The sequence below is a fragment of the Harpia harpyja genome, chromosome 12, assembly GCF_026419915.1.
Source record: "Harpia harpyja isolate bHarHar1 chromosome 12, bHarHar1 primary haplotype, whole genome shotgun sequence".
In the NCBI taxonomy this organism is placed as follows: Eukaryota; Metazoa; Chordata; class Aves; order Accipitriformes; family Accipitridae; genus Harpia; species Harpia harpyja.
This window is the reverse complement of record NC_068951.1, coordinates 1,138,536-1,160,129: the sequence shown is the minus strand read 5'-3', so window position 1 is coordinate 1,160,129 and position 21,594 is coordinate 1,138,536. Positions and strand designations below refer to the sequence as shown.

Genomic DNA, 21,594 nt, shown 5'->3' with positions numbered 1-21,594 from the left:
TGGACAAGAGCTTGATCCACATCATGCCTAAAACTACAGCATGTCCGCATTAGCAAGATCCTGCCAGGATCCTGAACCAGGGAGCATTTTGTGCTGCAGTGGGAAAACCTGGTGTCTTCTGAGATGCACACATACTCAAGAGATTGGTCTGGAGACTTCATGAGCAAGGATGCACTTCTAACAAGCTAAATGGGTATATGAAGGAAACAGAATCCAGAACGTGACCAAATTTTCTTCTACATACAACCCTGAGCATAGAAACACAGAGGAAACGACTTACTTTATCAGGTACTGCTATGACAAAGATCAGAGGCCGAAGGACAGATAGGGAACGCCCAAGGGAATCTTTACCTAGCAAGTAGAGTGAATTGTACCATCTGCAATAAGACAGACCTGATTTCAGTACGAAACACTCCTTATTCATCCCTATCTCATCCTCTGCAATGTAACACAGGCAGCTTTCAGTCAGGAGATGTTGTGATGTTCAGCGAGTCTTGGGGCTTTCTACACTCCAAACTCCACATCCAGCTAGACAGGAGATGGGGAACCAGAAAGCTCAACTTTACTTCTTGCCTTACCAAGGCACAGCTTTAGGTAAGGCACCTCAGTTCTTCCACCTGGGACCTTTCAGAAGTGCTGCAAAATTCAACTAAGGACTATAAAATGCTTTGATGTCCCTTGGTGAAACAATTTATCAGCCAATGGAAGGGAAGTTTGGGGTCTTTTCGGCAAGGAAGGCCTGCAAACTTTGTATGCTGTATTTTGTACTTGCATTGTCATTCCCTTTCTAAGCATACCCAGACGCCTGTATGCGTAGAGAAGACAAGAGGGGATGAAGATGGGAAATGAAGGACAACTTACGTGCAGTTTTACTTCTTCCCTCAGACTGCAGCTGCACGTGTGGCTCTGCCCTGAACTGGAGCCCCCAAACCAGCATGCAGGGTGGGCAGCCAGCACGCTCCCCAGCACTAGATATCTCAAATACCTCAAAAGCAACAAGTTAAAAACAAAGAAACCCTTTCACATATCGAATATGATTACACTGTGGGACTCTCTGCCACAAGATACCACTAGAGGATCGGAGCTCTCTTCAATTTAAAAAGGAAAAAAAAAGTTTTGATGTTTATATAGCTTTGTCAGGTTTCGGGGAGTTCAGCATTTTATAGACAAAATTCAACTGGTGTGCCCCAACTTCCAGCCCTGCTGTTGGCCCACGATGCAGTGCTGCCTCCCAAAACAATGAGATAAAAAAGTTACTTTAGTGCATCAGGAGAGATGAATTGTGCAGACAACATCAGATTTGGAAGGGGTCCTCTGCTGCAGCCAGTGTGACTCCCTTACCCTCCACCACCAGGCCTGATTGCCTACACCAGGTTTGAACTCCTCATAAAGTAAAAAAAGGGAAAAAAAAAAAAAAGGAGAAGGTGAGCACAACAGCTAGTCTAGCACTTGAGTAACAAGACAGGTTAGGATTACATGAGGCAATTATTTTCCAGAAGCCAGCCTGCTGTCAAGCTTATTTTGTGGTTTCGGCAGACCTATGCAGACTCCAGAAAGTGAAGCTTGCGTTCATGTCTAGCAAAGCTATTTCTACCTGCCCTGGTGGCACTGGCGTCCTGCAGAGCTGCAGCATAGCTCTGGTGTACCTGGAAGCCTTTGGAAAAAGATAAACACTGCACTCTTTGTCGGGAGGTGCTTTAACTTCTCCTGGAAGAAATCCAGGTGGATGTGCCGCCTGCAGCACACCAGCGATGACTGAAGACATGGCCACAGGCGCCCAGAGGTGCTCAGGACCTGCGTGCCTCCCAAGCTGGCCAGACAAAAGCCAGCTGTGGCCTAAAAGCCCTACGGGTTTTCTGGAGATGTGTCTCAACATCATACTCATGAGACCCGTTGAGAGACACCAGAGGAGGACCACACTGAGTGCAGCACCAAGCCGTTGCCGAAACATGGATGCTGGGTGTGAGCTGGTCCTCTTCCTCACACATCAGCACAAGGTGGGTGGCACTACGGACAAAGGAAATCTTTCTGGTCACCACACATCTTGTTATCAATCCCATGCAATTAAGATGTGTGCCAAAATGGCAGTTAGATGAGATGGGAAAAGACCAGAACTATGCTTACTGTTCGGTCACCACCCTTGCTGGCAATGTTCAAAAAAATGATAGGCAATAAACATAATTGAGCAGCATCAAGCAAAGCAGAGCGCGCAAGCCAAGTGGGTCGTAGATGAGTATCTATGGGAAAAACCCTAAGAAAACAAATATTCATTACTTGCAATTATAAATAGATTTGTTTTCTTAGATCATGAAACATTCTTGGATTAACCTAAATTCAAAGAAATCAGCCACCCTCTAATTCAAGTCAAATGTCTCTGGAGTTTGCAAGTAACAGACAGAAAAAGGATCTCAGTTTGTGGGTTTGTGTATGTGCAAACATATGCATTTATGTGCATGTGAGCCACTTGCTTACAGAAAAAGGTTTAGCAGCAGCAACATTATGAAGCATGAAAGTGCAGATGTGGATGAGACAAGAGTGCTTCAAAACCCTGACTCCCAAAACAATCAGAAACGCTGAAGTATGTGGCCAACATGGTGTACGTTCAGGGCGTGTCTGTTATTGTTTGCATTCCCACGGCATTAACATTATAAGAAGAAATGCATAGCATCAACTATCCTCCTCACCGCCCCCAAATCCGTTGTTTTTTTCCCCCACAAATTAATGAGATCCAAGTAACATTATTACTAGTATCTTCATTTACATAACATTTGTCATCATGTAGGAGAACGGGTCTGCTGAGCCTATAAACAAGAATACAGATGACGAGCCAAACCACTGAAGTTTCATTTTCGTTACATCGCTGCATATCTACATAAATCCGTCATACACGTTTGTAAGAAACTATTTACGAGTCATACAAGCCCAGCACAAAGCATGCAGCAAAACCAAGCATATTCAGGATCAAACTGGGATGTGCAACGAGCACATAGGCAGAAGAACCTCCAAAAACACTATTTTAACTCAGTCAGTAGCAGAAATGCTTATGTTGTGGAAGCGTCATCAAGAGTGAGGATTCTATAGATGTAAAAATTAGTAGATGTGTCTGGGTAGTTGTTTAATTAATAAGCATACAATTTCCTCTAACTTAGTCTGTTACTTGCATTTCATTTGCTCCCAGTTTACTTGGGAGACAACAAACCAATCACTTGTGCTGCGTCCTTCAAATCCAGGAAGCGTTTCAGCAAAGTCTGAACTCAGCTTTAATAACGAACGGCACAACTCAAGGATCCCCACAGCACTGAAGTCTTTTTCGCCGCTGAGGTCCCAATCACAACTGTACCACGTCGCTGTACTCTATCAAGCTGTTACTCTTACGAGTACATCTCAAGCTGATGTATTTAGACTCTACTTTTTTCAGCAATTTGAAACGATGTTCTCTGAAATATTAATACATATAATATGTAATATTCAACAGGCTTTTGGGTAAACATCTTGTAAACACAGTCTGAACCATATTGTAGGCAGTCCTTGATTACCTAGGGACACAAGTGACACTGCTGCGTACAGGCTGACGGCAGGGCGGGCTCCACGTTAAAAGCCGCCTGGGTTTCCCTGCAGTGGGTCAGAGTGGCCCGTGGCAGGACTTCAGCCCAGCCACGCAGGCAAACCCAAACAGTGTGTCGCAAACAACCGACCAAAGCAATAAATGGCCCTCAGAGAGCTGAAGGCACAGAACAAGACTTGCTCTGCTTATAAATTAAGAAATGCAAAGCCTACGTGGTTTAATTTTCCACTGGTGGAAGAGGCTGAAGGAGCAGGAAAAGCCACACACGTACCTGCCAGAAAACGAAACAGACCGGAGCACAGGCAGCGGTCACGGCCAGGGAAATGGGACATTCTGTGGCACTTGTATCAGGTTTGAAAGCGCCTGGACGCCACGTGTGCGGTCGTGAAAACCAGCACCTCGATGAACACAGCAGGACCTGACTCCAAAGTCGAGTGCTGCTTTATTTGCAGACCTGCAAAATGCAGCATGCATGGCATGAGGCAGCACGCAGGTGCCCGGGGACAGCACCCCCCTGCCTGCACCACTGGCCTTCTCCTAGCGCTTCGGGGGTCTCCGGTGTCACACGTAGCACTGTGCGCTACGTGGAAGGAGAGGGTAGATGCTGGGTTAGATGTCGTTCTCACAGCTTTGCAGACACCACTTTCCTCCCTGAAGGACATGATTTCATGTCAGGTTAGTCCACGGAGCTCTCCCAGCAGCTGTACCCTGCACTACTCCCCAAAGCTTGAGATTATTCAGCCTGCACCCCAGTAACTATCAACCACAAAAAGAAGTACAAAGCAGTGACAAGAGCTGCTGGCCTGAGCTCCCAGCAAGTCCAAGGAGCATGTGAAGATCCAACTGCTGTATGCTTTCAGGGAATCCTTCTTCATCTCTTCTTTTCAGAAAGCTCTCCTTCTCAGTCACAAAGCACACACAGAGACAGTCCTCCACCACCTCCGTCCAGCTGGGAAGTGGCCACGGCGCTCTCCAGGCAGGCAGAACGAGCAGCTATGCCTCACACACTGCGTTTTCATGTGCAAGTACTGCAGCGCTCCACGTCGCCGGGAATCCCCGCGAAGGGGACCGGCCGTACCTTAACCCTCTTCCCTGCCAAAGCCATTCTGCTCTCCTCTCTCTAAAACCTTTCTGGTTTCTCCTTCTATCTGTTTTCTTCCTCATAAAGACAGGGTGATGAACATCTGCGTGAATGGAAGACTTTTTCCTCCTTTATTCCCAGGTTTGAAAAAAGCAACGGCTTAGATATTTACAGTATTTTACCACCTCGTTGGCGGGAAAGCCTGGACACCAGCTGGGCAGACCCACAAGGAATGACCACAGACCACGCTCACCGTCGCGTTAGCAGGGATTCCCGAGCAGGTTCCCGTCCTGCTCTCCTGCCCGAGGCCAAGCACTCTGCAGCACCTCCGTCAGCTTTCGACCCAGCAGCCTTAAATCAGTTTTATTTTACATTTTTAACGTTGTTCCCAAACTGGATGGATTTTCAGGCCAGGCTGCACCCCTAGAGTTACGCAGTGTAACTGTGGGTGTAACGCAGACCGTAAAGCTTCTCTGAACACACATTTGAAGGGGGAGGAGAGGAAGAAGGCGGCGAGGGAAGGAAGCCAATCTAGAACTCTTTATTGTTGCCCCAACAGTCTTTCCCAGCTATTTCTCTGCTTGTGCTCTCTCCTGACATCTTCCTGTTACCCAAAGTTCTGGCGACGGGCTCCTCCCTCTCATGCCACACATCTTCCTGGTGCTCACGACTTCCCTGAAGTAGCCACGTTTGCACTGACGCTGCTGCTCCACCAGCCAGTTCGGCCCTGACATGTCTGTTGCAGCAGAAATGGTAACTGTGTGTGTCACAGCAGAACACAAAGCACCCGGTCACAACCGAGGGAGCGCTGTGCTGGGTGCTGTGCAAACTCACCCAGGCAGCTCCTGCCTGGAGCGGGCTTTGGTATAAAACAGCATCTCCACACATCCTCGCGTGCTGCTCCTTGCAACTAGAAAGCCCACCCGATTTCTTTTTCCTGGTGCATTGCCTTGCCCACGCCCCACTTGGAAACAATTTCTGCCTTCAGAGGCCACTGAACTCCACGCAGCTAGGTCACTTCTGCCCCTCCTGCCTCGCAATCGACACTTCTTCCTACGTGTCCCAGACCCTCACTTGTCGCATCCGTTTACAAAACGCTCTCGTGGTGTGGGGTAGCTGGATAATAATTAAAATCTTTTCCAGCAGCAGAAGATATAATAAACGGCCCTGCTTAATACCAGTTCTCCAAGGTTTAACCTCTGCTATACCCAGAGCACAGCCACCATCTGTGAGCCACAGAGCTGCGGATACCAACAGCCACGGAGCACGCCTGAGGAGAAAGGCGATGAAATTGTCAGGGGCTTAACAGAGGCGTACGGGGCTCCGTCACCCACCCTGCTCGGGGCTGCGGGGGCAGCTCCCGCCTCGGCTGGGCTGGGAGAAGAGGACCCCCGTAGTCCGTAAATCCACGTTTTTTGATTCTTATTCAGGAAGCCTCTTGCCCCTGCACGTCTCCGAGCTGTCTTGCTTCATAACATCTACTATCTCCTGCATGACTCATCACTGAAACAATGGGTTTGCAGCTACAGCCCGGCAGTGACACACAAAGAGCTGCTGCTCCCTCCCGCTCCTGCCGCAGGTACACGCTCGTGTCACTGAGCTAATGCTGCATCACGGCTCCGTCGCCCCTTGCAGCGCGCAGACCGAACGGAACGGAACGGAACGGAACGATCCGGCGGGGATCCTTCCCAGGAGCCATGAGCAAGGCGGCGTCACCGCCGAGCCCGGCCGCCGCTGCGCGACGGCCGGGCCCCGGGAGAACCGGGGAGCCCGGGGCAGGGCCGGCCGGCGCCCGCTGCCGCAACGACGCGCACGGGGGCCGGCGGGGGAGAGGGGCAGGGCGGGCGGGCGGGCGGGCGGTGCCGACGGCGCCGGGGCGGACGCTGCGGATCGGTGGAACCGGGCGGCCGCCGCGGGGCTTCCCCGGCCCGGCGCCGCTGCCCGCCCCGGGCGAGCGGGGGATCCCGCAGCCCCGCGCCGGGTACACCCGGCGGAGCGAGGGAGGCCGGGGCCGGGACTCCCCGCCGGGGATGGGGGCCGGGGGCCGGGGGCCGAGGTCGGTCGGGCGGCCGCCCGGCAGGCCGGGGCCGGGGCCGGGGCCGGGGCCGGGACTCCCCGCCGGGGCGGGCGCCGCTCCCCGCGCGCGCGGGCGGGGCGGGGCCGCGCGCACGTGGTGGCGGGCGGCGCCTGGGCGCGTCACGCGGCGCGGCCCCGCCCCCGGCCCCGCCGCCGCAGCCGCCGCCGCCGCCGGCGCGGGGACACGCAGCGCGCGGCGGCGGCGCGCCCGCGGGAGGGGCGGGGGCGGCCGGAGGGCCCCCCCCCCCCCCCGTACACACACACACGCCTCCCCCCCCCCCCCCCCGGCGCGTTCCGGTGGACCGGGGAGCCCCCGCCGGGGCCGCCTTGCGCTTCTCCACCTCCCCCCACCCCCGCCCTGTCACTTCCCCGCGCGGCGGCAGCCGCCCGCCCCGGGCTTCCCCCGCCGCCGCCGCCCCCGGCCGGGCCCCGGCGGCAGCGCCTCGCAACCGGCCGCGCCCCCGCCCGCGGCCTGACACACACATTACCCCCCCCCCCCACCCCCCGCCACAAGCTGCCGGCGCGGCCGGGCCGGCGCCGCCCCCGCCGCCGTCCCCGCGGCCGTCCGCGGGCTGTCAGGCGGCGGCCCCGGCGCGGCCCCGGCCCCTTACCACGTGCGGTCTGCTGCTGCTGCGCCTGCCACTCCAGGAACCGCGCCGCCTCCAGCAGCGTCTCGATGCTCATGGCGCGGGCCCCGGCCGCCGCCGCCGCCGCCTCCCCGGTAGCGCGGGCCCGGCCGCAGGCGCCGCGCCGCCCCGCGGCTCGCCCCGACGGCAGCAGCGCTGGCGACAAGATGGCGGGCGGCAACAGAAACACAACAGGCGGGCGCTGGCGCGGCCCCGCTACTACGCGGCGGGCGGCGGCAAGACGCGGCGCGGACCCCTTGACGCCGCCCGGACGGGACGGGGCGGGACGGGACGGGGCGGCCGGCCCCGGACCGCCTCGCCGCGGGGGCGGCCCGACGGCCCCGACGGCGGCGCGGGGCGGCCGCGGCCGCCGGCCCGCCCCCGGGGCGGGTGCCGGGCGCGGGGGGCCGGGGCGGGGGTTGGCGGCGGGCGCGGCGGGGGCCGGGCCGGGCCGGCGGCGCCGGAGTCCGGCCGCCGGGTTTTGCGGGCGACCCTCCCCCCGCAGTGCGCTCGCGGTCCATTACAATATGTCACGGCGGCGCGGGCCAATGGGCGCGGAGGACAACAAGGCATGGAGCACCTCCACATGGGCGCCCCGCGCCGCCGCTGCGCGCCTTAAAGGGGCCGCGCCGCGCCCCACCCGCCGCCGCGGGCGGCTGAGCTGCCGGAGGCGCGGCGCTCCCGGGTCCGGGCGGCGGCCCGGCGGCTGCCGGCTCAGCCCCGGCCGAGACGCGGGCAGGGCCCGGGGGGGGCGGCCCGGGAGCGAGGGGGTTCGCTTTCCCCGGTTCCGCTCTGCCGGTGCCGGCCGGGCTCCGGCGGGGAGGGCGGGCGGCGCGTCCGCCGCGTAGCGCCTGCCTCCGGCGGGAGGGTTTGCCCCCAAATGCCCTGAAGTCGAGAAAATAAAAGACCTTTTTCGAAGCGCACGTCCCCTACGGACGGACGTGGCTCGCCGGCGTGAAATCCGGAGCCCACCTGAAGTCCTACGGCCGCCCGCGAACGAAAGCGTTGATCGCCAGCGGGCTGGGATCTGGGCGCGGTTCTCCTGGCAGCAGACCCTTCTCCAAGTTCTGTCCGCTGCGCCGCTTTGGCAGAACCTTTCCCGAGCCGCTCTCGGTCACGGGCGACGAAGGGCTCGGGTGCGTCCATCTCCCCTGCCCCGCACCTGGCGGGGTGGCCGCACGGAAAGGAAAGGCCGAGCCCTTTCTATTGAGCAAAAAGCGAAGAAAGAGGGAGCCTTCGGAAAAGCGTCTACAGACAGTCATCGCATGTAGCGCCCACTCTTTTGGAAGCACCTCGCGGCGGAGCTGAAAGTGCTGCCTACAGTTAACGTTAGCTAACGTTTTCCTTTGTCAGGCCCTTTTTTCAGTAGCTTGCAAAACTAAATTAAACTTTAATTATCCACACCGAAATTTTCCGTGCTAAGCATCTGCATCTGATTGACGTCGTGTTTTGGGCTGGGAAAAGATGCTGAAGTAAAGGAAAGAGAAACCGAGTAGAAAAAACAGTGCTTCTCATGGAAGGAAGGGGATGGAAAAAGAAAAGATTTTCACGGGGGAATTTTCATTCTGCTTAAAAAATTCAGGAATTTACAGACCAAAAACTACACTGAGGAATGGCCACTGAAGGTGGCAAAACCAAACCCTCGTGAGCTGGGCCATACTGGTTCGTGGAGCTCGTGGCTGGTTTCTGTCGGTGCACCCGTTCCACACCGCCTGCGCCAGCCGGGCAGGACGTTGCCTCGTCCTCCTCGCTCAGCGTGTGGCTGATGGCCTCACTTATGGCAGGCTCATCAGATCTTTCTCTGCAGATGGAAGCAGTAATTTCCTCCCGGGCTTTGCCATGAACTCATCTCTGTGTTATCTGAATACCTTACAACATTAATGAGCATATCGTCATCACTCATGAGTGGAAGATGCAGATAACGACTGGCTGTGAAAGCCAGGCTGAAGTAACTACTCACCTGGTACCACCAGGCGGTTGTAGCTAATGGAGGGACGCGCTTCATTCTTCAAGGAGCTTCTCGGCTGCTTTTCAGTCACCTGTCCTCTTTCTGCAAACCGCCTCAACCCGCTCCTCACAACTTCTGCAATAAATGACAGAGTTTTAACAACATGAATGCCCTTCATCACCCAGTCCCGATTCTTTAGAGCGGACGTCCGGGCGGTGTACTGAACTCAGCAGGGGGCCCGTATAAAAAATAGTATGATTACCAATATAGGTAAGTCATGCAATGCACGTACCCTTAAGGAGCTCAGTAAAAGCTACTCCAGGGCAAACAATCTGACATTTCCAAAGTCCTTCCTTCTGTAACCTGGGGACATATTTAGATAAATTTTGCATGTGTCATATACGTTTGTATATGTGACCTCCAAAAATCAGGCTCGTCCGATCATGGCAGAGGAGCCAAGGATCAAATGGCACCTTGCAAACCAAAGCTGAAGAACACCAGCAGAGCGCTGGGCAGGACAGCCTGCAACTCGTGCTATTTCTGTTGTGCGTATTACGGGGCTATCAGACTTCAGGTGTGGCGCTTCAAAAAGCAGGGCATTCAGACGACAAGCTAACAACAACAAAAAGGTGACTGCGACTGTCTATCTGAGAGGAACAAGGGTTGAAATCCACACCTGGGACACACGTTTGTTGCGGTCTAAGTCGATGGTGTGGGCTGCAGTTCTGTAGACCAGGTCTACGTGTGTACGTGCAGTAAACCACGGATTCTCTAGCCAACCACCTCCCTCTTGTCTTTCATACCGTGCATAATCCTACAAACCACACAGGTTTACAGAGTGTTCTTCTAGATGGCCTCAGTTTTAAGAAGGAGTCGCTATTCTGCCATCAAACTTGCTTTACAAACAGTACCTCTCAACCACAGACCTTGTGCCCTTGCAGAGAGCCACAGTACCTGCCTGCGGCTTGACAGCGCAGCTCAGAGACCCGCTGCTGGACCTGCACTCCAGCAAGTGCTACAAACTCTCGGTTTTTAGCAGGTGAGAGAAAAAAAAACAAGACAACAAAAATGAACCATTAGAGGAACTTATCGACAACACAACAGCCAGTGGTCTAAAGGAGTATACTTGTTAGAACACAGCTTTTAAAAGAAACATTTTCACATACGTTTGAATAGTTTAGTCCTGTGCTGGGTTAACTGCTTTAGTAGGAGGCAAAACTTTCCCTCTGCCTGTCTGGTAACATGTTTTGCAACACTTTAATCTCCAAGGAGAGTTGTTTGTTCTGAAACCTTGAGCTCTGTGGGCTCTCGACTGCTAAGCTAGCTCCTGACTTTGGCAGCTGAAAGTATAAATCATTGCTATTAAGCATTCATATTGGAGCAGTGTTTCCTGATTAAATTCATTTATTGTGAGTTTTTGGACCCAACCGATGCGGCAGCTTGGGAACACCTCCAAAATCCATCAACTGTGTACTCATCTACCTCTGGAGGATTATACTAAGGAAGGTTTTCGCTGAATCATTTGACCCTGTTACTAGGGACAGCAATAAACCAGAACACTTCAATTATTTGGATCAACTTTGTGAACACTTAGGGAGAGTTTTTAAAACTTTGCGTATGTGCTAAACGTACAAAGAGGTCCAATTTCTACCCCGTTACGCCCCCACGCTTGCGAAGAGCAGGCGCTGGGCTATCTATACAACCCAGCCGAACACAGACTTCGGGGGCTGAGGACACCGAGAAGCAGAGCGGCTTGGTCTGAAGTCAGAGCTGTCCTTCCCCTCAGGCCGCCCGGCCTCATGGACTCTGCTCTGGGTTTACGCTGCTCTTCCTTATCTGGGCTGCTCCTGACAAGAGCCCAGGGGCAGCAGGACGGGACAGCCTTCCCAGGGGGAGAGGGCTCCTGCGGCTTCTGCTGCGCAGCTGGAGGCACTGCCGATTCCTCAGGGGCAGCTCTGGAGCTGCCCGCGTCCAGCCCTTCTCTGGGGGGGACAGGAGGGCTCTCCAGTTTCCAGCTGTCGTTCTGAAACTTTCAGTCAAATCCTTTGACTAATGTTTTTTTTCATCTTCTCCAAAGATTAGATGTAACTTACAAGACGAGCGTTTAAAGCTTTTGTTTCCTTTACAAGCATACATAGGTTCAGAGGTGTGTCTTTTTACCTGTTTTGGGGGAACGCCGAGGGCATTTTAACTTCTTATCGGTTTATTATTTCCTGTTTAGTCAGTCCTTTAGATAATATTGGATGATATTCAGATGGTACAGATATTGATCTCTACTATATTCTGGCTGTAGTAAGTTTAAAATCAATGGAGTTAAGCATGAATGAAATTGCTCCCATACACCATCAGCGGTGAATTTGGATAATATCTTAAACACGAAGCTGGGTTGTGGAAAAAAAACCCACAAAAACGTTTAAGCATTTTGAATAGCACAACAAATGCAAAGTCTTACTGTACTCAGTAAAATGCATTTCTTTATTTTCAGGGTTATTGACGGCATTATATAAAGTTTGAATGGGTTTAGATTTATTTAGATATAATTATGATCGTGATGTTCATATATTGATAGCACAGGGAAGACAAACAGTGGTTATAGGTCCCATTATCTTTCCTTATATCCACCGTTCCCCCCCCCCCCCCCGCCAAAAGAAAGACAAGATTTCAAAGGAGATGAAAAATTGCCATTTTGGGGATGACACTGTTTTACAATGCCACCTATACACAAAATGCCACAAGGATCACCCTTGTGATCCTAAATATCCTAAACATCATATTCTATACTAGTAATATGATGGATGTTAAAAAAAAAACAACCTTCAGCTGTGCAAATTTGGAAGAATAACTGCAATACTGCTGAAGACTTGACAGTCTCCTTCCTGTTATTCTGCTTATTTCCTTTCCGCCCATGCAGCAAACAGCTTCTCCTCAGAATTTCGGCATCACGTGACCATCAGTAAGTTTAGCTTTCTGGCAATATTCATCACTAATACTTTCCCCCCCCAGTTCAGAAATTACTCACATTCACTTCCTGGCGGGAGGTGCCTGGAGCAGGAGGTGGTTTGAGGCTGGCAAGGAGCAGCTGTTGGGTGTTTGCACTGCGGACGCGAGGATATTCTTGAAAACTTGTGCTACAGCCCTGGAGAAACCACGTCGCCTGCGCACTGCAGCTGGGGAGCAGCCTGGTCTCCACATCTCTGTCCGACGCTCTCACCCCTGACCCTAGCTGCTCATCTGCCGGTTGTGGACATTCCCACCATGTAGCAATGGCTGGTATGCATGCATCACTTACCTGTTTCCTATTTTTTTCTCATCAGGAAGGAGCTTTTATGGAATATCACTTCCTAGTTGTGCCTGTTGGTAGAAGAAATAATGCCTAAATGGGAGCTTTTTACTAGCAAGGTAAAAAGTTACATCCCAGCCAAAATTATTTGTATTTAATTTGAAATATAGTTGGGTTTAGAGCACCTTGGGTAAGGTAAGCTCATTAAATGTCCCTTAGAAACCCAGCTGAATTACTTTCTAAAGTTAAATCATTTTCACTATTCATACTATTTATAAATGTTCAAATAAGAATTGGATGAGCAACTCGGGTAATTGATTTTGTGCCACACTCTCACACGCACTTGCATCAGGTTGGATCATTGGGGCAGTGCTAGACAAAGTGATGCGACTTTTCCTAGATCATACAAAACCCCTGTTAGCCAGGGAATCGCCCCCGGCAAGCCGGTGGCCGTGCAGGGACTCAGGTCTGCGTTCTGCGCCCCAGATCATAAACTCTCATCATCCATCTCCCCAGCTCGGGCACCATGACTCGGCTTCCAGCGCATGTGAATTCTGCTCTTCCCTTACTCTGAATAAAGAACTTTTCACTTCGGGCCTCTGAATAATCCTTCTGGAGTCAGTGGGAATACTTGACTGCTTAAAGTTTTATCGCCTGCTTAAATACTTTGTTGCTCAGGGCCTAAATTATGACTGAACATAAATGATTAGATGAGTGTTTATTCTCCTTTTTCAGGCTTCACACTGAATAAGAAATTACACCAACTGTACTCACATGAAAGCGGGAGTTTATCTCAATATTTTCATTTTGAAATTAAAGTATTGAATGCAGAAAAACCCACAAGGGTGAAAATAATTAGTGCTCTTTCCCGACTGAACCATTCTGACTTTGTAATCCTTTTATTTATGGTTTTAATGACAAATAAACTCTTATTGTAAATATTTAATCATGAAGAGTGGTTAAGCAGGACTTATGTGATGAATGGGTCTCACACGGATCTGCCGATATGGCTGAAAACTTGCCCATTCTTCCCTGCAGCTGTGCCCGACATCCACCCTCGGGCAGCACCGGGAAGTGCCGACACGGGATTCACAAGGTCTTGGACACTCTCCAGATTCCTCCTGGTCTTACCCAATAATCTCCATACTGGTCCAGTAACTTCCGCATGACATAAGGACAGCTTGTACTGTGCTGAGGTATATCTTCCGAAAAATACCTAGTTGTCATCTGGAAATACCACAGGCAGGAGAAGTCAGCGCTTCCACTTGTCCCAGTGGCTATTTACACCCTCCAGTAGAAAGTGGTGCTTAGTTTTTCCTTTGAAGAAGCCTGTCTTCAGCTTCCAGCCACTCGGCCTTGTTACAGCTTTCTCTGCTATCTTAAGGAACTGATTGTGCAGAACTACCTTGTGTTTCCTCCCAGAAAACGACTCGCATTTTGTAATGCAATTGTCTTTCAATGTTTTGGGTAAGCCAAACAGACTGAGTTGTTTTGAGTTTCTGACTGTAAGGTATATTAATATTAAACCCGCCCAGAAGCATTAAAGGTAGTTTTTCTTCACTCTCCGTTTTTCAATCACTCTTGTAGACACCAAAGCCCTGTACAATGTATTAGTGTCAATCACATCAATACAATGTACATTAGTAAAATCTCTATTATTGCCAAACCAGCCTTAGATACCCAGGCAACCACCTGTAGGGCCTGCGGCAGCATGACAGTGCCATCACCATTACTGCGCATTTCCTTCTGGCCGCGTTCTCCCTATCGCTGTTCGTAGTACTTCTACAACGTATGGCATACATTGCTACAGAGAGACTGGTTCAGATAAACTGAACCGAAAAGTCATTCTGGCATTCAGAAATACTTGTTGGGCCCCCTGTGTTCACACTCAGTGCTGGCTTTTTGGGGCGTGCTGCTAATCTGAGCAAACTTGTGCAATCTGAGCATTCGTTCAGGTCTGGATTGGAACTTCCGACGTGGCCTGTGCTAAAGTGCGAGGCGGTTGATATTAGCTTTGCAGATTTCTAAGCGGGTGAAAACCTGACCTTCTGTTGTTCACGACAGACGAAGGAAATGCCGTGTAGCAGTAATAGACTGCTATCAGCTGCAGAAAGTGCTTCTGGAATTGTTGATAATAGTGAGGGTGGGGAGGAGGGGAGGTCCATCCAAAGTCCATAGCCTGCGTGCTGAGGTCTCCGGGGTTCGGGAAGCAATAGCTGACTAAGGAATGAACGCTGAATGCATCTTCCCAATCTGCTGCGAACCACTGTCTGTGATAAAATACCTGCTGGGAACGATGGAGCGTCATCTACGAAACACGTGGAGAAAGCCAAGTATTCTCCTTCGAGAACTGGATTTGCCTCTACGTCGCTTGGAGTCACCTCTCAGCTGCGTTAACGCCTGTGCCGAAGAACGGCATGCTGGCGGAGAAAGCTGCAGAGCGGTTTTTGACACACCGAACCCGGCCGTGCTCTCCTGCCTAAGCGAACCCCAAAAACCTAAAGGTTTAACGCGGACCCGCCTAACCTTCCCCGGTGCCAAAGGTGCTTCCGTGGCGAGTCCGCAAGGACGGGGGCAACCTCACGGGGCTGCGCCGAGCGCGACGGCCCGGGGGAGCCCCCGGGGGAGCCCCCCTCGCCCCCGGGGCTGTGTTTCGGGGGGATCTGCTTCTCCAGCGTTGGGACCCGAGCCCGTAAGGCGAGGCCCGGCGCCGGCAGTGCCGGGCAGCCGCCGGCAGATGGACCCCCACGCTGCCGCATCCCGGCCCGGCCGCCCCCCGCGGGGAGCGGGACCCGCGGGGAGCCCCTGCGGGCTGCGGGGGTGGCGGGGCGGGGGGGGGGGGGGGAACCACCGCAATCACAGGCGGCGGCAGCAGCAGCACAACCCGGGTTCGTGTTGGCAGAGCTCTGTGAAAACGCGCTATGGAACGCGTAGCCTAGCTGGCGGGCGATAAGCGGCCTCGGGATCTAGCGATAACTAGCAATGAGTAGAGTATCGTGAAGGTGTTCCGCCGTTTTCTGTCTCAAAGCCATCATGATGTCAGCACTGTTGCACGCTAATGTTATTTCAATTCTACAAACATTTCCGGACCGATCGGCCAATCGGGTAATAGTTTGTGGTACCGCACTTAGGTTTCTGCAGCAATACGGGGGGACCGGTTTCTATCCAAGACTGCTAAGTTCATCTATGGCATCTGAGAGGACTGCATCCATCACATTAATTCTTGTCTTTAATGCAAAACCACTAAAAGCTGTGTAAATCTACAACTAAAATAAAACCAAACCGACCAAAAGAGAATATGCCGGTGAAACAGCCAAGCAAGAAATGAGGATGCGAGAGTTTGGGTGAGTGAACCATATCTGCCTGGGCAACCGAGAGGGATGTGTACTGTAAAACAGGTCTTGATTTACTAAGCAAGGTGTCAGTACGCAGAGGGCAGTGCTGCCGTCGGAGAGGACGCCCTGTGTTTTCCCCACGTAACAAAAGGGCTGACCCCCGCTTTAGGTCCTTCCCTGCAGAGCCCTGGCCGCTGCCTCGGCCGTGCAATCCCTGCCTGGGCAGTGATCTCTGTCCCCGAGTTTATAAAGCCAAGGGTAAGCAGGCGTGATCAGGGCAGGATGCAAAGCGCCACAAGCAGCCACCTATTTCCAGCACCAAACAATCACTGTCAATAAACCCGCTATAAATGTCAGCCTCAGACATGGTGTCAATAACTTATTGTGTAAGGATAATGCACTGTCTTGGTAAAGGCCAGTGTAAAGACTAGTTTGCTAGCGGGCATTGTGTGATGACAATTACTGAGGGGTTTTCATATATAGGGTCAATCATTTGATGGATGGAAGCTGGTGTATTTAGGTGAGATTATTACAGTGTGGCTGAATAGTGGCATTTGGACTTCTTCAGAGCAGCATTTCTCAGACATCAGGCTCCTCTCTGGGGAGGCTGTGACCTCTGCGGGACGCAGAGACTGGTCTAGAGAAAATGAGAGGAAAAATATTTGCTGCTCCCTGCAAGTTCATTTAAATTGAGGACTCAGCAAAAGAACACTTAATGGATGTTTCTTGCTTTTCATGATTTAACCAAAGCTGACCCAGCGCAAGAGGATAATCAACACATTCTGCCCTGTTTGCTACAGTCAGTGAAGATGCAGAATATTAAAAATAAAATGAAGTTCTTAGAGAAAATACATACCCATCATCAACATCTGTACATGACTTAAACCCATACAGGAGTGTATTAAGCTCTTCAGAGACAAAGTCTCTGCACAGTGACAGTGCAAACACCCAGCTAAATAACTTATGTGTCAACATGCTATTTTATTTTTAAATGTACTCTACAATATACGTGTGAAAATTGAAGTTTCTGAATGGCACAAGCCAATTCAATTTGACAAAAGTTCTGAAAAGGATTTTATTTAGATTTATGATAAACACCTGCATGGTTCATAAAAATACAATTTTCCCTTTCTGTCTATACATACTCATGCTTGTATTGAATATTTCTATATGGTAATATATGGCCATATTAAATGGAATGATAGCAAAAGCAGGTTTTGAGGAGAAGCAGCTCTAAAAATCATGCTTTGCGCTTGCAGTAGGATAACACTATTGGACACTATAAAATAAAACCTTAATAACATAACATAATATAACATTAGAAAAGACACACACACACCCCTTTTTTTAAAGCAGACACTGAAAAGGAAGAGAGTTCAAAGTTTGCCTGTATCTTAAAACAATCGTTGTCTGGATTTGTTCTGAGAAGGGCCAGAGCAATCAAACTGCCACAATCTAGTTTAGCAGGCAATGTGCACATAAATTATTCAGCATTCTAAAATCTAAAAATCAATGCTTTATACTGCATAACCCAGCTTAATGTAACAACCAGAAAAGCAATTTATGAGCAATTTTAGATTAGGTTTTTCCCACAAAACCTCAAAAACTGCAGTTGCAACACGGAACAAGAGGAACGAGCTTTGCCTCACCTATGTTATGCACATATACCATTTTGTAGGATACATGCTGGGTTGGCAGCATACACTGTGACTCTCAGCGCTGGCTACATCCTAACCCTCCTCCCCCTTGCAGTATAATTAATAAGGAGCTCTACATAAAATGCTGACCTAAGTCTTTTAAAACGTTCTTGCTCCCTGAAGTAGTAGTATTGTTGCTGCTCGAGCCCTCACATACCTCACTGTCATTTCTAAGTCTTAGCGGGATGAATCACAAAAAGGGAGAAGCAATATACCGTGTCTGCAAACTCCAACCTGTATGGTTTACTGACAGCTGCATCACTGCAATCAATGTAAATAGTAGCTATACATAAACAGACAATAATAGTAAATTCATCTGTATTCCCTCCAGTACCAAGCATACTATCAGGGCTTAAATAATTAATACCCTGGCTTATGATGTACCTTTCACCCCAGGATCTCAAAACACTTTGCAGTGTGTGGGGATGGATTTTTATTTTGCTGGAGTAAATAGGGTAGAGAAAGATTAACTGACTGACCAAGGTCATGCTGCGTGAACATTTTATTTCTGCTCTACCGTTTAACTGGATAGCTGCTGTGACCTTGTAAAGCTAGAAGAAGGCTGCATTTTAAAGCTAACAATGTAAAGATAATCTCCCTTAAAGTGTACCATATGTTTGTGATTAGGCAAAAGAAAAAGCTTCAGAAGAATTGCTGGTTGTGTGAGTGTTCACAGTGTTCTCCAGGGTATAATAGCTGGAATTTTCAGTGGAGCCTGAGAGAAGTAGATGCAAAGCTCCCCCACTATTTCAAGGAAAAATGGTTACTCAGCATCCCTGGACTCTGCTGAAAAATCAAGCTTGTATACCTAGGGAAGTTTCCCAGTCAGAAAAACTGGGGTGATCAGGTGAGACCATGGAAGGCATGCTGGTCCATTCCCACAGAAGTTTTGATCCAGGAAGCTCAAGATGCCACCACAAAGCCATAAATCAAATATTCTAGCAATGGGCACTGGTCTGCGTGGGGGAAGCCATTTGGGGTATAGCTGTTAAAGCTAGGCTGACAATCTCATATGTCAGTAAAAGACAAAATGGACTGGTAGTTAAAAAAAAAAAAAAAAAAAAAAGAAGGCTTATCACCACAAAGGTACTTGGGAACAAATGTGTTCTGCTCTGCTTGGCTCTGGGCTCCGAACATGTGTCCACTCCTTCTGCTGAGCCATGCCCTCGCCAGCTCCGATCCCCTTACAACAGCCACGTGGGCAGACGGCCGCTCTCAGCACTGTCTGCTTCAGGCCTCTCCGTTCATTTTCTCCTGTCAGTGCTCACAAGCACACCCGTGGTGCGTGCTCTGGTCCACCCCGCGGCACAGGCACAGCAGCTTGTGTCTTTCCCCAAAACGGGCGAACTGCAGCGTGCCGGGAGCCACCGCGCTCCCCTCCTGCGCTGTCACCAGATCCAGCCCAACGCATCCGTGTTTTAGCTAGGCTGACATCCTCTTGTAAAGCAGATAAACTAATTTCAGGGGGGATTTTTCAAGGGGATGAGGATGTTGTAACGTCTGACTGTCTTTTCTTGTGGCCCTAAGCTGGTTCTGCAAAGCCACGCCAGCCTCAAACACCGAGCAGATGAACTCAGACGAGAGCAACGGGCTGCAGAAAAGGAGCCGTTTGTCTTGGCAGGGAAAGAAAACAATCTTTTTTCTCTGCACAGCTCCCCCAGAAGTGAGTCAGTAGGCCTGACGAACAGAAAACACAAGTTGCCATAGAAACTCGCATGCCTTCCACCAGGAGGAGAAAAAAATGTAGGCCAATATTTCTGCTTAGCTGGCTCTTGTTCTTGCTGCGCTCCTGAGCCTGCCTGTGTCCCAGGGCTGTATGAGCAACTTGCATTTATTTTGCCCCCAGCTGAGAAACACCCTTGCCCCCACAGCCCTTGCAGCAGGTGACGGGGAGCGTGGGCAGGGGCTGGGCAGTGCCCCCGGCTCCGGCAGTGCAAGCCCACCCCAGACAGCATCCTTTCATGGCCTTCACACTGTGAGCGTGGCAGGGAGGGCTGGAAGAAGATGAGAGTAATGGGCTTGAAATGGAATTTTTGTGCTGGATTATTCCAGCCACCTTTGACTTAAACTCCTTTCCTCCGTAATGTACGTTTCTCATCTGTAAAACAAGGGTGAGACCTCAGCGGGGTGGAAATGCGCACGGGTCATTCATGTATGTAAAACCCTCTGCGATGCTCTGAGGGAAGGGGTCACACAGCGTATACGAACATAGATGTACGCCTGAGCTGCTGCTCCTTGCTCACCCACACGTGTTTTCCATCGAGGCAACACCAGTAGGTAACACTAGAACTAATAATTACAAAACCCGACGGATCGAGCCGGTAGCTCTGAAAGCTGAAGAGCCAGGAGCTGGCTGAATGAGAAGATGTGTTATCCTTGCACGGGCTGTCGCCTAGAAAAAACACAAGTGTTTTGCAAACACTTTTTACAGTTGAATAGAAATGATCACTGCTAAACAACCCTTTGGTTTATTTTGTTCCCTGAGTGTATGTTATTGTTGGTTTTTACTTCTAAATGTACACACAGGGAAAGTTCCTTTCCTTGCAGATTGCATAAAGGACAAATAACCTACTATATGTTCAGTGGGCTGTTATACTTTAACTGGACTATAAATGAAAATAATCTGTCAAAGGTAAGAAAATCCACCTTCTCCCTATTTTTACCCATAATCTTTTGTGACTCCCTTCTAAGGTAAAAAAACCCAAACCAAACAGAAGAGACATTTGAAACTGCATTTGGGCACAGACCAGTGTACAACCCAGACCAGTGTAAAACCCAGTACGCAGCTTTTGCCCACCAGATATGATCACTCACTGGGTTCTTGGAGCCCGTGATAACACAGCTCTCAGATGGCAGACAGCTGACCCCATGCCAGTCCTGTGCCCGCAACCACTGGCTCCATCAGGAACAGTTAAAGGAAAGTGATCAAAATGATGGAGAAAGCATATTCCTCCAGAGCAAGGCATATCACCCAGCCACCAAAAGCACAGAGAGGATATTCTTCAGTTCAGTTCAATAGTCTCCAGGAAACATATGATCAGGTGCATAATTTAAAAAGCTGCACAATTTTAATGAACTGACTGAGGCTCTTGACAGCTGGAGAGACAGGTGGTGGATGGTAACACCTCTCCTTCTAAAAGGTCTTTTTGGTTTGGGGGGGGGGAGGGGAGCATCTTAATCTGCAAGTGATCTATGTCATTTGAGCAGTGATGTGACTGTTGGGTTTAATATGATTTTCAAATCCCTCCAGGTAAAGACAGCTTAATGTAATGATCTACTGATGGTGAATGAAGAAATACCCATAAAAACCAAATTCCTACAACACATTTACTTCAAGACATTCTAGCAGGAAAAGTTTTCTTTTTGCTGTAAAATAGTGAGTGAAAGAAGAATAAAGAACTAACAGAACTGTTTTATTTGTTAAAAAATAGTAGTCTTCCATGGCACAGAGCCCTCCTACCACAACGAAAGCAACATAAAATGATGGTTGCATGGATTCGATTCTTGATAAGGGTGTAAACCAAAGCAACATTCTTACAATGATGCTGGTGTTACTGCCTTGGAAAGAACCCAGTGGTTCCCACTTCCAAATGTACTCTGCTCATCCCCTGTAACTGATCCAGTATGAGTACTCACCCCACCACAAAAATGGTTAAATGAATTTTTAAATGTAAAGACACAAGTCAAGTGCAAACATTGCCGCTAGCATGGCAATTGGTAACTTTGGTTCACCCCAACAAAAAGATTGCCATAGCTTGACAGTACAAGCACAGGCATAAGCTGCGTTTACCCAGGAGATTTTGTCAGCATAACTTTTAGGGTAGATTTCACATCAAGTACAGCATCAAAGGCCATTTTATAGGAGCATAATTGCACCTACACAGAACTGCCCAGCTTAAAAAACCAACCACATCATGCTTGATGCCGCTGTGCTGGCAAAAGCAGGCAGTTCAGCCACACTTCTCCGTGGCTTGCCTGCCTGGCTT

The 21,594-nt window shown here is 50.4% G+C and overlaps 1 protein-coding gene and 1 long non-coding RNA gene across 3 annotated transcripts in view; one reads left to right on the top strand and one right to left on the bottom strand.

Annotated features, from left to right (window-relative positions):
• Positions 1 to 9,489, bottom strand: part of MNT (MAX network transcriptional repressor) — a 46,685-nt gene extending 37,196 nt beyond the window's left edge. The window contains exon 1 of one of the 2 annotated variants that reach the window (XM_052803344.1): positions 9,309 to 9,489. In XM_052803344.1, coding sequence (XP_052659304.1) covers positions 9,309 to 9,474 — 166 coding nt within the window. In that variant the 5' untranslated portion in view covers positions 9,475 to 9,489. Of the gene's footprint in view, positions 1 to 7,333; positions 7,539 to 9,308 lie in introns of those variants that run through there. The other variant, XM_052803345.1, reaches the window with a different exon arrangement.
• A 2,757-nt stretch (positions 9,490 to 12,246) lies between these two features.
• LOC128148918 (uncharacterized) lies at positions 12,247 to 14,264 on the top strand. The gene is made up of 2 exons (XR_008237465.1): positions 12,247 to 12,566; positions 13,093 to 14,264. It is a non-coding gene; the product is annotated as an uncharacterized LOC128148918 (long non-coding RNA).
• The last annotated feature ends 7,330 nt before the right edge of the window (positions 14,265 to 21,594 follow it).